The 19,630-nt window shown below is 27.2% G+C and overlaps 2 protein-coding genes across 5 annotated transcripts in view; one reads left to right on the forward strand and one right to left on the reverse strand.

The window, feature by feature from the left end:
* The window catches only part of LOC130444996 (adenosine deaminase-like protein), a 33,527-nt gene that overhangs the window by 811 nt on the left and 13,086 nt on the right, over window positions 1–19,630 (reverse strand). For all 4 annotated transcript variants that reach the window (XM_056780426.1, XM_056780427.1, XM_056780423.1 and 1 more), the window contains exons 2-3: window positions 544–654; window positions 30–483 (exon numbers count right to left, since the gene is read on the reverse strand). In XM_056780426.1, coding sequence (XP_056636404.1) covers window positions 30–483; window positions 544–591 — 502 coding nt within the window. In that variant the 5' untranslated portion in view covers window positions 592–654. The remainder of the gene's footprint in view (window positions 1–29; window positions 484–543; window positions 655–19,630) is intronic.
* Window positions 1,043–3,346, forward strand: LOC130445891 (cGMP-dependent 3',5'-cyclic phosphodiesterase-like). The gene has a single exon (XM_056781778.1). It carries the CDS (start codon window positions 1,043–1,045, stop codon window positions 3,344–3,346), a length of 2,304 nt encoding a protein of 767 aa, XP_056637756.1.

The following is a 19,630-nucleotide window of genomic DNA, read 5'->3' on the forward strand; positions in this document are numbered from 1 at the left end:
TTTTTTTCTACAATACCAAGTTCACCAACCTTTAATAATATCTGGATATTTATTTTTCATTTTAATAATAACATTTAAAGTATCCTTAGAATCAAGTTTATCGTGTCGCCTATTTATTGATAAAATCAATTTAACTAAGACGTTACATATATCTTTACAATTTTCAATAGCTCTTATTACTGCTTCGACGTATTCCTCTTTAGTCATATTCTGTTCTTTTCTTGGAGTAGTTCTTAATTCTAAATAAACAGTGTTTTCTGTATCGAAATCTTTTATAACACTCTTAGTAGCTAAGTAGACATTTTCTTTAGTTTTGGTAGCTTGATATGCGATATCGAACAGTTTAAAACATTCATCCAAAGTACAAGTAGTTTTATCGGTGATGTTGGAAAATTTTTGGTATTCCGATATCGCGTTATCATTACAACTGAGATCTTTTAAAATTTCAGGGTTCAATGAACCGTTGAGGTGAGCGTGAAGTTCCTATAATTACTTTCATTACTTTCAAATTTGTTTGATTATTAATAAATTCAAATTACTTACTACTTTAGGTAGAATTCTACATAAGTTACTAGAGTTGTTAGATGACATTTTCCACTTTGGCTCTTCTTCTTATTTTATATGTAATGGTCGTTTACTCAAGTAGTATAGTATCTGAAAAAGTTAAATTTTAAATAAATATCGTTTTAAGCACATGTCATAACTATGAATAAAAAAGAAGATTAATATATTTTTATTTAGATTATATTTATAATTATTCTTGTTATAATTGATGATGAAATTGTATATACGGAAGGTTTCTACATTTTATTCACGAATTAAATATGAAAATTCATTTTAATTATATTTACTTTACAAAATAATAAGTTTTATTTGGACAAATAGGGTTAGATCGATTGAGAGGTGGCGATTGGAACTGGAACTGTTATTAATTCACGATATTAAATGACACATAAAATGATTGTCAAAATTTAAGTACCGTGTCGAATGATAAATTTCAGTTTTTTCAAAATTATTTGTAATTAATGCGAGTAGCTAAAAAATGACGCAACCTTTAGCGAACCAACACCTATTCTTACCATCTCCTTATTGTAAAAGTTACGTGAATCCCAATAAAGATGTTATAATATACAAGGACGAAAATCCTTTGAAGAAAATCGTTATAGCGAATCCAGGTAAAATTTTACAATTATGCGAGAATTTAACGGATTCGCACACGAAATATCTCGAAGCTAAAATGAACATTTACTTTAAAGCCGAAACGGGCGCACGCGCAGTATTTTTCATAAATTTATTCGACATTCCGAATAAGGCGTGCATTCAAGTGATTCAAGTTCAAATATTGGAACAACCCATCACGTCCTGTTTATGCGAAGATACAATAAACAATATTTTGATATATAAACATTCGGTATTGAAATGCGCCGAGAAACTCGACGCCAAAATCCAACGTATGATAGAAGAAGCCACGTCAGACGAAACCGAAGCCCAAATCGTCATAGTACCGGTCATTTCCAAAGAAATAAGAACGAACCTACCCAAAAAATTAATACCTTGTCCCGTATATTTGATATGTTTCGTCGAACCGTTATCTGACGCGTATTTAGTCAGAACTTTGGTCGACGAAACGATGATGTATTGCCTAACCCCACTTTTGAACACCCGATACTACGAAGAAGAAAAACAATTGAAGATACGCTGTCAAAATTTACTTTCCGTCACCAGGAAATTATTCTCCGAATTGGAAAATATAAACGAATTATTGAGAACGGTTATTAGAGAAGTGACAAGGTTAACCAATTCCGAAAAATGTTGTTTATTCCTTTTGGATCCCGATCACGTGAATATCGTAGCGAAAGTGTTCGATGGCGTTAATCCGATCGATAAAAAAACGTTGGTACGCATAGCCAAAGATCAAGGTATAGCCGGCCACGTCGCCGCGACCGGCAAAACACTAATTATAAAAAACGCTTACAAACACCCGTTATTTTATAAAGATCGCGACGAAATCGCCGGTTTCAAAACTAGAAATATACTTTGTTTTCCGTTACGCGACGTTATAGGCGTTATAGGCGTAGCGCAACTTTACAACAAAATCGACGGTAATTACGATTATTTCGATGAACAAATCACGAACGCTTTCGGTATATTTTGCGGTTTATCTATTAGACACAGTCTCCTTTATAAAAAAGTAGAAGATTCCCAATCGAAATGTCAATTGTCGAATCGGTTGATGTTCCATTATTTCCAGATAAAAGATCAAGATATCGCCGATATATTATTGTGCGAAGGTTATCACAATGTCAAAGATTTCGACGGCTTCGGTTTTAGCGCCAGAAAAGTTATTTATACGGAAATACCGTGTTATATACTTAAGATATTTCACAATTTGAAACTTTGCGAAGAATATAAGATTAAAGATGAAGTTTTTATAAGATTTTTGTTGTACGTAAAACGCGGTTACAAAGATTTGCCGTACCACAATTGGATACACGGTTTCGCTTGTACGCACTTCGCGTATTTAGCCGTAAAACATTTTCGTTTAGTCGAAAAAGGTTATTTATCGAAACTGGAATGTTTGGCTTATTTGATATCGTGTTTGTGTCACGATATCGAGCACAAAGGTACGACGAATTCGTGCGAACCCCAAACTAATTGTCTATTGGCGAATTTGTATTCGAGTCGATCGTCCGTTATGGAAAGATATCAATTATCTCAAACGCTACGTATACTAAATTTGGACGGGTGCAATATTTTGGAAAATATCAACATCGCCGATTACGGTAAATGTATAGATTTGATGAAAAACATGATTCTGGCTACGGATTTGGCGACTCATTACAGGATACATTCCAGACAACTAGTTATGGCTACCGAGGGTTTCAACTACAAAAACCCGGAGCATCGTTTCTTATTGTGCAGTTTATTGATGACTTGCGCAGATTTGTCGGAGCACGCGAAAGATTGGATGGAAACCAAAAGCGTCGCTCAACTTTACCACGCCGAATTCTTCGACGATTTAAGCGATAAATTGATCGTGAATAGAGACGATATGAACGGAGATAAGGAAAAATTATCGATGCCGCATTATATGTTTGAATTTTTGACGGATTGTTGTCTTTGCGTTTTTAGAATTTTAAGTAAAATGTTTCCCGTAGCGGAGTGTCTAGTCGAAGCCGTGCTTCGAAATGTTACGTGTTGGGATGTGGCGAAGGGAGTTTTCGACGCTTTATGTCTCGACGGTGGCACTTCTTACGAAATTTTGATCAGCGACGCCTTCGAAGACGGAGTCCAGAAGGCCCTCGTCGATTTGACCATCGAAAATGAAAATTCGATACAAAATTGATGTGTTTTAATGTGTTGTAATCGATTTTTGAAACAAAGTTTTTTGTTATTACGTCCGCCGTTAATAAAAATAATAATTAACTCGATATCATTTTTACATTTCAACTCCCCCCCGTAATAAATTTCTACAAAAACTCCAAAAACCAAATTGTATTTACGTAAAACCTGTATAAAAAAAATATTACTTTCGCGATTGATTCGTTTTATAACAATTATTGTTTTTTATTCAAATTTTCAAATTGAATTTCACATTTTTCGATATTAAAAACACTTTTAAAACACCCGGTATACTATACACAAAACGTCTTCAATCAAACGTCAATTTTATTCGAATATAACTATCTCTCTCGCACTCATATATATATATAAAACTACGTAAAAAGCGATTTATTAGAATAACTTTCGCGATTGATTCGTTTTATAACAATTATTGTTTTTTATCCAAATTCTAAAATTGAATTTCACATTTTTCGATATTAAAAACACTTTTAAAACACCCGGTATACTATACACAAAACGTCTTCAATCTAACGTCAATTTTATTCGAATATAACTATCTCTCTCGCACTCATATATATATATAAAACTACGTAAAAAGCGATTTATTAGAATAACTTTCGCGATTGATTCGTTTTATAACAATTATTGTTTTTTATCCAAATTCTAAAATTGAATTTCACATTTTTCGATATTAAAAACACTTTTAAAACACCCGGTATACTATACACAAAACGTCTTCAATCAAACGTCAATTTTATTCGAATATAACTATCTCTCTCGCACTCATATATATATAAAACTACGTAAAAAGCGATTTATTAGAATAACTTTCGCGATTGATTCGTTTTATAACAATTATTGTTTTTTATCCAAATTCTAAAATTGAATTTCACATTTTTCGATATTAAAAACACTTTTAAAACACCCGGTATACTATACACAAAACGTCTTCAATCTAACGTCAATTTTATTCGAATATAACTATCTCTCTCGCACTCATATATATATATAAAACTACGTAAAAAGCGATTTATTAGAATAACTTTCGCGATTGATTCGTTTTATAACAATTATTGTTTTTTATCCAAATTCTAAAATTGAATTTCACATTTTTCGATATTAAAAACACTTTTAAAACACCCGGTATACTATACACAAAACGTCTTCAATCAAACGTCAATTTTATTCGAATATAACTATCTCTCTCGCACTCATATATATATAAAACTACGTAAAAAGCGATTTATTAGAATAACTTTCGCGATTGATTCGTTTTATAACAATTATTGTTTTTTATTCAAATTTTCAAATTGAATTTCACATTTTTCGATATTAAAAACACTTTTAAAACACCCGGTATACTATACACAAAACGTCTTCAATCAAACGTCAATTTTATTCGAATATAACTATCTCTCTCGCACTCATATATATATAAAACTACGTAAAAAGCGATTTATTAGAATAACTTTCGCGATTGATTCGTTTTATAACAATTATTGTTTTTTGTTCAAATTCTAAAATTGAATTTCACATTTTTCGATATTAAAAACACTTTTAAAACACCCGGTATACTATACACAAAACGTCTTCAATCAAACGTCAATTTTATTCGAATATAACTATCTCTCTCGCACTCATATATATATAAAACTACGTAAAAAGCGATTTATTAGAATAACTTTCGCGATTGATTCGTTTTATAACAATTATTGTTTTTTATCCAAATTCTAAAATTGAATTTCACATTTTTCGATATTAAAAACACTTTTAAAACACCCGGTATACTATACACAAAACGTCTTCAATCAAACGTCAATTTTATTCGAATATAACTATCTCTCTCGCACTCATATATATATAAAACTACGTAAAAAGCGATTTATTAGAATAACTTTCGCGATTGATTCGTTTTATAACAATTATTGTTTTTTGTTCAAATTCTAAAATTGAATTTCACATTTTTCGATATTAAAAACACTTTTAAAACACCCGGTATACTATACACAAAACGTCTTCAATCAAACGTCAATTTTATTCGAATATAACTATCTCTCTCGCACTCATATATATATAAAACTACGTAAAAAGCGATTTATTAGAATAACTTTCGCGATTGATTCGTTTTATAACAATTATTGTTTTTTGTTCAAATTCTAAAATTGAATTTCACATTTTTCGATATTAAAAACACTTTTAAAACACCCGGTATACTATACACAAAACGTCTTCAATCAAACGTCAATTTTATTCGAATATAACTATCTCTCTCGCACTCATATATATATAAAACTACGTAAAAAGCGATTTATTAGAATAACTTTCGCGATTGATTCGTTTTATAACAATTATTGTTTTTTATCCAAATTCTAAAATTGAATTTCACATTTTTCGATATTAAAAACACTTTTAAAACACCCGGTATACTATACACAAAACGTCTTCAATCAAACGTCAATTTTATTCGAATATAACTATCTCTCTCGCACTCATATATATATATAAAACTACGTAAAAAGCGATTTATTAGAATAACTTTCGCGATTGATTCGTTTTATAACAATTATTGTTTTTTATCCAAATTCTAAAATTGAATTTCACATTTTTCGATATTAAAAACACTTTTAAAACACCCGGTATACTATACACAAAACGTCTTCAATCTAACGTCAATTTTATTCGAATATAACTATCTCTCTCGCACTCATATATATATATAAAACTACGTAAAAAGCGATTTATTAGAATAACTTTCGCGATTGATTCGTTTTATAACAATTATTGTTTTTTGTTCAAATTCTAAAATTGAATTTCACATTTTTCGATATTAAAAACACTTTTAAAACACCCGGTATACTATACACAAAACGTCTTCAATCAAACGTCAATTTTATTCGAATATAACTATCTCTCTCGCACTCATATATATATATAAAACTACGTAAAAAGCGATTTATTAGAATAACTTTCGCGATTGATTCGTTTTATAACAATTATTGTTTTTTGTTCAAATTCTAAAATTGAATTTCACATTTTTCGATATTAAAAACACTTTTAAAACACCCGGTATACTATACACAAAACGTCTTCAATCAAACGTCAATTTTATTCGAATATAACTATCTCTCTCGCACTCATATATATATATAAAACTACGTAAAAAGCGATTTATTAGAATAACTTTCGCGATTGATTCGTTTTATAACAATTATTGTTTTTTGTTCAAATTCTAAAATTGAATTTCACATTTTTCGATATTAAAAACACTTTTAAAACACCCGGTATACTATACACAAAACGTCTTCAATCAAACGTCAATTTTATTCGAATATAACTATCTCTCTCGCACTCATATATATATATAAAACTACGTAAAAAGCGATTTATTAGAATAACTTTCGCGATTGATTCGTTTTATAACAATTATTGTTTTTTGTTCAAATTCTAAAATTGAATTTCACATTTTTCGATATTAAAAACACTTTTAAAACACCCGGTATACTATACACAAAACGTCTTCAATCAAACGTCAATTTTATTCGAATATAACTATCTCTCTCGCACTCATATATATATATAAAACTACGTAAAAAGCGATTTATTAGAATAACTTTCGCGATTGATTCGTTTTATAACAATTATTGTTTTTTGTTCAAATTCTAAAATTGAATTTCACATTTTTCGATATTAAAAACACTTTTAAAACACCCGGTATACTATACACAAAACGTCTTCAATCAAACGTCAATTTTATTCGAATATAACTATCTCTCTCGCACTCATATATATATATAAAACTACGTAAAAAGCGATTTATTAGAATAACTTTCGCGATTGATTCGTTTTATAACAATTATTGTTTTTTGTTCAAATTCTAAAATTGAATTTCACATTTTTCGATATTAAAAACACTTTTAAAACACCCGGTATACTATACACAAAACGTCTTCAATCAAACGTCAATTTTATTCGAATATAACTATCTCTCTCGCACTCATATATATATATAAAACTACGTAAAAAGCGATTTATTAGAATAACTTTCGCGATTGATTCGTTTTATAACAATTATTGTTTTTTGTTCAAATTCTAAAATTGAATTTCACATTTTTCGATATTAAAAACACTTTTAAAACACCCGGTATACTATACACAAAACGTCTTCAATCAAACGTCAATTTTATTCGAATATAACTATCTCTCTCGCACTCATATATATATATAAAACTACGTAAAAAGCGATTTATTAGAATAACTTTCGCGATTGATTCGTTTTATAACAATTATTGTTTTTTGTTCAAATTCTAAAATTGAATTTCACATTTTTCGATATTAAAAACACTTTTAAAACACCCGGTATACTATACACAAAACGTCTTCAATCAAACGTCAATTTTATTCGAATATAACTATCTCTCTCGCACTCATATATATATAAAACTACGTAAAAAGCGATTTATTAGAATAACTTTCGCGATTGATTCGTTTTATAACAATTATTGTTTTTTATCCAAATTCTAAAATTGAATTTCACATTTTTCGATATTAAAAACACTTTTAAAACACCCGGTATACTATACACAAAACGTCTTCAATCAAACGTCAATTTTATTCGAATATAACTATCTCTCTCGCACTCATATATATATAAAACTACGTAAAAAGCGATTTATTAGAATAACTTTCGCGATTGATTCGTTTTATAACAATTATTGTTTTTTGTTCAAATTCTAAAATTGAATTTCACATTTTTCGATATTAAAAACACTTTTAAAACACCCGGTATACTATACACAAAACGTCTTCAATCAAACGTCAATTTTATTCGAATATAACTATCTCTCTCGCACTCATATATATATATAAAACTACGTAAAAAGCGATTTATTAGAATAACTTTCGCGATTGATTCGTTTTTATAACAATTATTGTTTTTTGTTCAAATTCTAAAATTGAATTTCACATTTTTCGATATTAAAAACACTTTTAAAACACCCGGTATACTATACACAAAACGTCTTCAATCAAACGTCAATTTTATTCGAATATAACTATCTCTCTCGCACTCATATATATATAAAACTACGTAAAAAGCGATTTATTAGAATAACTTTCGCGATTGATTCGTTTTATAACAATTATTGTTTTTTATCCAAATTCTAAAATTGAATTTCACATTTTTCGATATTAAAAACACTTTTAAAACACCCGGTATACTATACACAAAACGTCTTCAATCAAACGTCAATTTTATTCGAATATAACTATCTCTCTCGCACTCATATATATATAAAACTACGTAAAAGCGATTTATTAGAATAACTTTCGCGATTGATTCGTTTTATAACAATTATTGTTTTTTATCCAAATTCTAAAATTGAATTTCACATTTTTCGATATTAAAAACACTTTTAAAACACCCGGTATACTATACACAAAACGTCTTCAATCTAACGTCAATTTTATTCGAATATAACTATCTCTCTCGCACTCATATATATATATATAAAACTACGTAAAAAGCGATTTATTAGAATAACTTTCGCGATTGATTCGTTTTATAACAATTATTGTTTTTTGTTCAAATTCTAAAATTGAATTTCACATTTTTCGATATTAAAAACACTTTTAAAACACCCGGTATACTATACACAAAACGTCTTCAATCAAACGTCAATTTTATTCGAATATAACTATCTCTCTCGCACTCATATATATATAAAACTACGTAAAAAGCGATTTATTAGAATAACTTTCGCGATTGATTCGTTTTATAACAATTATTGTTTTTTATCCAAATTCTAAAATTGAATTTCACATTTTTCGATATTAAAAACACTTTTAAAACACCCGGTATACTATACACAAAACGTCTTCAATCAAACGTCAATTTTATTCGAATATAACTATCTCTCTCGCACTCATATATATATAAAACTACGTAAAAAGCGATTTATTAGAATAACTTTCGCGATTGATTCGTTTTATAACAATTATTGTTTTTTGTTCAAATTCTAAAATTGAATTTCACATTTTTCGATATTAAAAACACTTTTAAAACACCCGGTATACTATACACAAAACGTCTTCAATCAAACGTCAATTTTATTCGAATATAACTATCTCTCTCGCACTCATATATATATAAAACTACGTAAAAAGCGATTTATTAGAATAACTTTCGCGATTGATTCGTTTTATAACAATTATTGTTTTTTGTTCAAATTCTAAAATTGAATTTCACATTTTTCGATATTAAAAACACTTTTAAAACACCCGGTATACTATACACAAAACGTCTTCAATCAAACGTCAATTTTATTCGAATATAACTATCTCTCTCGCACTCATATATATATAAAACTACGTAAAAAGCGATTTATTAGAATAACTTTCGCGATTGATTCGTTTTATAACAATTATTGTTTTTTGTTCAAATTCTAAAATTGAATTTCACATTTTTCGATATTAAAAACACTTTTAAAACACCCGGTATACTATACACAAAACGTCTTCAATCAAACGTCAATTTTATTCGAATATAACTATCTCTCTCGCACTCATATATATATAAAACTACGTAAAAAGCGATTTATTAGAATAACTTTCGCGATTGATTCGTTTTATAACAATTATTGTTTTTTATCCAAATTCTAAATTGAATTTCACATTTTTCGATATTAAAAACACTTTTAAAACACCCGGTATACTATACACAAAACGTCTTCAATCAAACGTCAATTTTATTCGAATATAACTATCTCTCTCGCACACATATATATATATAAAACTACGTAAAAAGCGATTTATTAGAATAACTTTCGCGATTGATTCGTTTTATAACAATTATTGTTTTTTGTTCAAATTCTAAAATTGAATTTCACATTTTTCGATATTAAAAACACTTTTAAAACACCCGGTATACTATACACAAAACGTCTTCAATCAAACGTCAATTTTATTCGAATATAACTATCTCTCTCGCACTCATATATATATAAAACTACGTAAAAAGCGATTTATTAGAATAACTTTCGCGATTGATTCGTTTTATAACAATTATTGTTTTTTATCCAAATTCTAAAATTGAATTTCACATTTTTCGATATTAAAAACACTTTTAAAACACCCGGTATACTATACACAAAACGTCTTCAATCAAACGTCAATTTTATTCGAATATAACTATCTCTCTCGCACTCATATATATATAAAACTACGTAAAAAGCGATTTATTAGAATAACTTTCGCGATTGATTCGTTTTATAACAATTATTGTTTTTTATCCAAATTCTAAAATTGAATTTCACATTTTTCGATATTAAAAACACTTTTAAAACACCCGGTATACTATACACAAAACGTCTTCAATCAAACGTCAATTTTATTCGAATATAACTATCTCTCTCGCACTCATATATATATAAAACTACGTAAAAAGCGATTTATTAGAATAACTTTCGCGATTGATTCGTTTTATAACAATTATTGTTTTTTATCCAAATTCTAAAATTGAATTTCACATTTTTCGATATTAAAAACACTTTTAAAACACCCGGTATACTATACACAAAACGTCTTCAATCAAACGTCAATTTTATTCGAATATAACTATCTCTCTCGCACTCATATATATATATAAAACTACGTAAAAAGCGATTTATTAGAATAACTTTCGCGATTGATTCGTTTTATAACAATTATTGTTTTTTGTTCAAATTCTAAAATTGAATTTCACATTTTTCGATATAAAAAACACTTTTAAAACACCCGGTATACTATACACAAAACGTCTTCAATCAAACGTCAATTTTATTCGAATATAACTATCTCTCTCGCACTCATATATATATATAAAACTACGTAAAAAGCGATTTATTAGAATAACTTTCGCGATTGATTCGTTTTATAACAATTATTGTTTTTTATCCAAATTCTAAAATTGAATTTCACATTTTTCGATATTAAAAACACTTTTAAAACACCCGGTATACTATACACAAAACGTCTTCAATCAAACGTCAATTTTATTCGAATATAACTATCTCTCTCGCACTCATATATATATATAAAACTACGTAAAAAGCGATTTATTAGAATAACTTTCGCGATTGATTCGTTTTATAACAATTATTGTTTTTTGTTCAAATTCTAAAATTGAATTTCACATTTTTCGATATTAAAAACACTTTTAAAACACCCGGTATACTATACACAAAACGTCTTCAATCAAACGTCAATTTTATTCGAATATAACTATCTCTCTCGCACTCATATATATATATAAAACTACGTAAAAAGCGATTTATTAGAATAACTTTCGCGATTGATTCGTTTTATAACAATTATTGTTTTTTGTTCAAATTCTAAAATTGAATTTCACATTTTTCGATATTAAAAACACTTTTAAAACACCCGGTATACTATACACAAAACGTCTTCAATCAAACGTCAATTTTATTCGAATATAACTATCTCTCTCGCACTCATATATATATATAAAACTACGTAAAAAGCGATTTATTAGAATAACTTTCGCGATTGATTCGTTTTATAACAATTATTGTTTTTTGTTCAAATTCTAAAATTGAATTTCACATTTTTCGATATTAAAAACACTTTTAAAACACCCGGTATACTATACACAAAACGTCTTCAATCAAACGTCAATTTTATTCGAATATAACTATCTCTCTCGCACTCATATATATATAAAACTACGTAAAAAGCGATTTATTAGAATAACTTTCGCGATTGATTCGTTTTATAACAATTATTGTTTTTTATCCAAATTCTAAAATTGAATTTCACATTTTTCGATATTAAAAACACTTTTAAAACACCCGGTATACTATACACAAAACGTCTTCAATCAAACGTCAATTTTATTCGAATATAACTATCTCTCTCGCACTCATATATATATAAAACTACGTAAAAAGCGATTTATTAGAATAACTTTCGCGATTGATTCGTTTTATAACAATTATTGTTTTTTATTCAAATTTTCAAATTGAATTTCACATTTTTCGATATTAAAAACACTTTTAAAACACCCGGTATACTATACACAAAACGTCTTCAATCAAACGTCAATTTTATTCGAATATAACTATCTCTCTCGCACTCATATATATATATAAAACTACGTAAAAAGCGATTTATTAGAATAACTTTCGCGATTGATTCGTTTTATAACAATTATTGTTTTTTATCCAAATTCTAAAATTGAATTTCACATTTTTCGATATTAAAAACACTTTTAAAACACCCGGTATACTATACACAAAACGTCTTCAATCAAACGTCAATTTTATTCGAATATAACTATCTCTCTCGCACTCATATATATATATAAAACTACGTAAAAAGCGATTTATTAGAATAACTTTCGCGATTGATTCGTTTTATAACAATTATTGTTTTTTATTCAAATTTTCAAATTGAATTTCACATTTTTCGATATTAAAAACACTTTTAAAACACCCGGTATACTATACACAAAACGTCTTCAATCAAACGTCAATTTTATTCGAATATAACTATCTCTCTCGCACTCATATATATATAAAACTACGTAAAAAGCGATTTATTAGAATAACTTTCGCGATTGATTCGTTTTATAACAATTATTGTTTTTTGTTCAAATTCTAAAATTGAATTTCACATTTTTCGATATTAAAAACACTTTTAAAACACCCGGTATACTATACACAAAACGTCTTCAATCAAACGTCAATTTTATTCGAATATAACTATCTCTCTCGCACTCATATATATATATATAAAACTACGTAAAAAGCGATTTATTAGAATAACTTTCGCGATTGATTCGTTTTATAACAATTATTGTTTTTTGTTCAAATTCTAAAATTGAATTTCACATTTTTCGATATTAAAAACACTTTTAAAACACCCGGTATACTATACACAAAACGTCTTCAATCAAACGTCAATTTTATTCGAATATAACTATCTCTCTCGCACTCATATATATATATAAAACTACGTAAAAAGCGATTTATTAGAATAACTTTCGCGATTGATTCGTTTTATAACAATTATTGTTTTTTATTCAAATTTTCAAATTGAATTTCACATTTTTCGATATTAAAAACACTTTTAAAACACCCGGTATACTATACACAAAACGTCTTCAATCAAACGTCAATTTTATTCGAATATAACTATCTCTCTCGCACTCATATATATATAAAACTACGTAAAAAGCGATTTATTAGAATAACTTTCGCGATTGATTCGTTTTATAACAATTATTGTTTTTTGTTCAAATTCTAAAATTGAATTTCACATTTTTCGATATTAAAAACACTTTTAAAACACCCGGTATACTATACACAAAACGTCTTCAATCAAACGTCAATTTTATTCGAATATAACTATCTCTCTCGCACTCATATATATATAAAACTACGTAAAAAGCGATTTATTAGAATAACTTTCGCGATTGATTCGTTTTATAACAATTATTGTTTTTTGTTCAAATTCTAAAATTGAATTTCACATTTTTCGATATTAAAAACACTTTTAAAACACCCGGTATACTATACACAAAACGTCTTCAATCAAACGTCAATTTTATTCGAATATAACTATCTCTCTCGCACTCATATATATATATAAAACTACGTAAAAAGCGATTTATTAGAATAACTTTCGCGATTGATTCGTTTTATAACAATTATTGTTTTTTGTTCAAATTCTAAAATTGAATTTCACATTTTTCGATATTAAAAACACTTTTAAAACACCCGGTATACTATACACAAAACGTCTTCAATCAAACGTCAATTTTATTCGAATATAACTATCTCTCTCGCACTCATATATATATAAAACTACGTAAAAAGCGATTTATTAGAATAACTTTCGCGATTGATTCGTTTTATAACAATTATTGTTTTTTATCCAAATTCTAAAATTGAATTTCACATTTTTCGATATTAAAAACACTTTTAAAACACCCGGTATACTATACACAAAACGTCTTCAATCTAACGTCAATTTTATTCGAATATAACTATCTCTCTCGCACTCATATATATATATAAAACTACGTAAAAAGCGATTTATTAGAATAACTTTCGCGATTGATTCGTTTTATAACAATTATTGTTTTTTGTTCAAATTCTAAAATTGAATTTCACATTTTTCGATATTAAAAACACTTTTAAAACACCCGGTATACTATACACAAAACGTCTTCAATCAAACGTCAATTTTATTCGAATATAACTATCTCTCTCGCACTCATATATATATATAAAACTACGTAAAAAGCGATTTATTAGAATAACTTTCGCGATTGATTCGTTTTATAACAATTATTGTTTTTTGTTCAAATTCTAAAATTGAATTTCACATTTTTCGATATTAAAAACACTTTTAAAACACCCGGTATACTATACACAAAACGTCTTCAATCAAACGTCAATTTTATTCGAATATAACTATCTCTCTCGCACTCATATATATATAAAACTACGTAAAAAGCGATTTATTAGAATAACTTTCGCGATTGATACGTTTTATAACAATTATTGTTTTTTATCCAAATTCTAAAATTGAATTTCACATTTTTCGATATTAAAAACACTTTTAAAACACCCGGTATACTATACACAAAACGTCTTCAATCTAACGTCAATTTTATTCGAATATAACTATCTCTCTCGCACTCATATATATATATAAAACTACGTAAAAAGCGATTTATTAGAATAACTTTCGCGATTGATTCGTTTTATAACAATTATTGTTTTTTGTTCAAATTCTAAAATTGAATTTCACATTTTTCGATATTAAAAACACTTTTAAAACACCCGGTATACTATACACAAAACGTCTTCAATCAAACGTCAATTTTATTCGAATATAACTATCTCTCTCGCACTCATATATATATATAAAACTACGTAAAAAGCGATTTATTAGAATAACTTTCGCGATTGATTCGTTTTATAACAATTATTGTTTTTTGTTCAAATTCTAAAATTGAATTTCACATTTTTCGATATTAAAAACACTTTTAAAACACCCGGTATACTATACACAAAACGTCTTCAATCAAACGTCAATTTTATTCGAATATAACTATCTCTCTCGCACTCATATATATATATATAAAACTACGTAAAAAGCGATTTATTAGAATAACTTTCGCGATTGATTCGTTTTATAACAATTATTGTTTTTTATTCAAATTTTCAAATTGAATTTCACATTTTTCGATATTAAAAACACTTTTAAAACACCCGGTATACTATACACAAAACGTCTTCAATCAAACGTCAATTTTATTCGAATATAACTATCTCTCTCGCACTCATATATATATAAAACTACGTAAAAAGCGATTTATTAGAATAACTTTCGCGATTGATTCGTTTTATAACAATTATTGTTTTTTGTTCAAATTCTAAAATTGAATTTCACATTTTTCGATATTAAAAACACTTTTAAAACACCCGGTATACTATACACAAAACGTCTTCAATCAAACGTCAATTTTATTCGAATATAACTATCTCTCTCGCACTCATATATATATATAAAACTACGTAAAAAGCGATTTATTAGAATAACTTTCGCGATTGATTCGTTTTATAACAATTATTGTTTTTTGTTCAAATTCTAAAATTGAATTTCACATTTTTCGATATTAAAAACACTTTTAAAACACCCGGTATACTATACACAAAACGTCTTCAATCAAACGTCAATTTTATTCGAATATAACTATCTCTCTCGCACTCATATATATATATAAAACTACGTAAAAAGCGATTTATTAGAATAACTTTCGCGATTGATTCGTTTTATAACAATTATTGTTTTTTGAAAATTCTAAAATTGAATTTCACATTTTTCGATATTAAAAACACTTTTAAAACACCCGGTATACTATACACAAAACGTCTTCAATCAAACGTCAATTTTATTCGAATATAACTATCTCTCTCGCACTCATATATATATAAAACTACGTAAAAAGCGATTTATTAGAATAACTTTCGCGATTGATTCGTTTTATAACAATTATTGTTTTTTGTTCAAATTCTAAAATTGAATTTCACATTTTTCGATATTAAAAACACTTTTAAAACACCCGGTATACTATACACAAAACGTCTTCAATCTAACGTCAATTTTATTCGAATATAACTATCTCTCTCGCACTCATATATATATAAAACTACGTAAAAAGCGATTTATTAGAATAACTTTCGCGATTGATTCGTTTTATAACAATTATTGTTTTTTGTTCAAATTCTAAAATTGAATTTCACATTTTTCGATATTAAAAACACTTTTAAAACACCCGGTATACTATACACAAAACGTCTTCAATCAAACGTCAATTTTATTCGAATATAACTATCTCTCTCGCACTCATATATATATATAAAACTACGTAAAAAGCGATTTATTAGAATAACTTTCGCGATTGATTCGTTTTATAACAATTATTGTTTTTTGTTCAAATTCTAAAATTGAATTTCACATTTTTCGATATTAAAAACACTTTTAAAACACCCGGTATACTATACACAAAACGTCTTCAATCAAACGTCAATTTTATTCGAATATAACTATCTCTCTCGCACTCATATATATATAAAACTACGTAAAAAGCGATTTATTAGAATAACTTTCGCGATTGATTCGTTTTATAACAATTATTGTTTTTTGTTCAAATTCTAAAATTGAATTTCACATTTTTCGATATTAAAAACACTTTTAAAACACCCGGTATACTATACACAAAACGTCTTCAATCTAACGTCAATTTTATTCGAATATAACTATCTCTCTCGCACTCATATATATATAAAACTACGTAAAAAGCGATTTATTAGAATAACTTTCGCGATTGATTCGTTTTATAACAATTATTGTTTTTTGTTCAAATTCTAAAATTGAATTTCACATTTTTCGATATTAAAAACACTTTTAAAACACCCGGTATACTATACACAAAACGTCTTCAATCAAACGTCAATTTTATTCGAATATAACTATCTCTCTCGCACTCATATATATATAAAACTACGTAAAAAGCGATTTATTAGAATAACTTTCGCGATTGATTCGTTTTATAACAATTATTGTTTTTTGTTCAAATTCTAAAATTGAATTTCACATTTTTCGATATTAAAAACACTTTTAAAACACCCGGTATACTATACACAAAACGTCTTCAATCTAACGTCAATTTTATTCGAATATAACTATCTCTCTCGCACTCATATATATATAAAACTACGTAAAAAGCGATTTATTAGAATAACTTTCGCGATTGATTCGTTTTATAACAATTATTGTTTTTTGTTCAAATTCTAAAATTGAATTTCACATTTTTCGATATTAAAAACACTTTTAAAACACCCGGTATACTATACACAAAACGTCTTCAATCAAACGTCAATTTTATTCGAATATAACTATCTCTCTCGCACTCATATATATATATAAAACTACGTAAAAAGCGATTTATTAGAATAACTTTCGCGATTGATTCGTTTTATAACAATTATTGTTTTTTGTTCAAATTCTAAAATTGAATTTCACATTTTTCGATATTAAAAACACTTTTAAAACACCCGGTATACTATACACAAAACGTCTTCAATCAAACGTCAATTTTATTCGAATATAACTATCTCTCTCGCACTCATATATATATATAAAACTACGTAAAAAGCGATTTATTAGAATAACTTTCGCGATTGATTCGTTTTATAACAATTATTGTTTTTTGTTCAAATTCTAAAATTGAATTTCACATTTTTCGATATTAAAAACACTTTTAAAACACCCGGTATACTATACACAAAACGTCTTCAATCAAACGTCAATTTTATTCGAATATAACTATCTCTCTCGCACTCATATATATATATAAAACTACGTAAAAAGCGATTTATTAGAATAACTTTCGCGATTGATTCGTTTTATAACAATTATTGTTTTTTGTTCAAATTCTAAAATTGAATTTCACATTTTTCGATATTAAAAACACTTTTAAAACACCCGGTATACTATACACAAAACGTCTTCAATCTAACGTCAATTTTATTCGAATATAACTATCTCTCTCGCACTCATATATATATAAAACTACGTAAAAAGCGATTTATTAGAATAACTTTCGCGATTGATTCGTTTTATAACAATTATTGTTTTTTATCCAAATTCTAAAATTGAATTTCACATTTTTCGATATTAAAAACACTTTTAAAACACCCGGTATACTATACACAAAACGTCTTCAATCAAACGTCAATTTTATTCGAATATAACTATCTCTCTCGCACTCATATATATATATAAAACTACGTAAAAAGCGATTTATTAGAATAACTTTCGCGATTGATTCGTTTTATAACAATTATTGTTTTTTGTTCAAATTCTAAAATTGAATTTCACATTTTTCGATATTAAAAACACTTTTAAAACACCCGGTATACTATACACAAAACGTCTTCAATCAAACGTCAATTTTATTCGAATATAACTATCTCTCTCGCACTCATATATATATAAAACTACGTAAAAAGCGATTTATTAGAATAACTTTCGCGATTGATTCGTTTTATAACAATTATTGTTTTTTATCCAAATTCTAAAATTGAATTTCACATTTTTCGATATTAAAAACACTTTTAAAACACCCGGTATACTATACACAAAACGTCTTCAATCAAACGTCAATTTTATTCGAATATAACTATCTCTCTCGCACTCATATATATATAAAACTACGTAAAAAGCGATTTATTAGAATAACTTTCGCGATTGATTCGTTTTATAACAATTATTGTTTTTTATTCAAATTTTCAAATTGAATTTCACATTTTTCGATATTAAAAACACTTTTAAAACACCCGGTATACTATACACAAAACGTCTTCAATCTAACGTCAATTTTATTCGAATATAACTATCTCTCTCGCACTCATATATATATATAAAACTACGTAAAAAGCGATTTATTAGAATAACTTTCGCGATTGATTCGTTTTATAACAATTATTGTTTTTTATTCAAATTTTCAAATTGAATTTCACATTTTTCGATATTAAAAACACTTTTAAAACACCCGGTATACTATACACAAAACGTCTTCAATCTAACGTCAATTTTATTCGAATATAACTATCTCTCTCGCACTCATATATATATAAAACTACGTAAAAAGCGATTTATTAGAATAACTTTCGCGATTGATTCGTTTTATAACAATTATTGTTTTTTATCCAAA

This window comes from Diorhabda sublineata, chromosome 6 (assembly GCF_026230105.1).
Source record: "Diorhabda sublineata isolate icDioSubl1.1 chromosome 6, icDioSubl1.1, whole genome shotgun sequence".
NCBI classification, from domain to species: Eukaryota; Metazoa; Arthropoda; class Insecta; order Coleoptera; family Chrysomelidae; genus Diorhabda; species Diorhabda sublineata.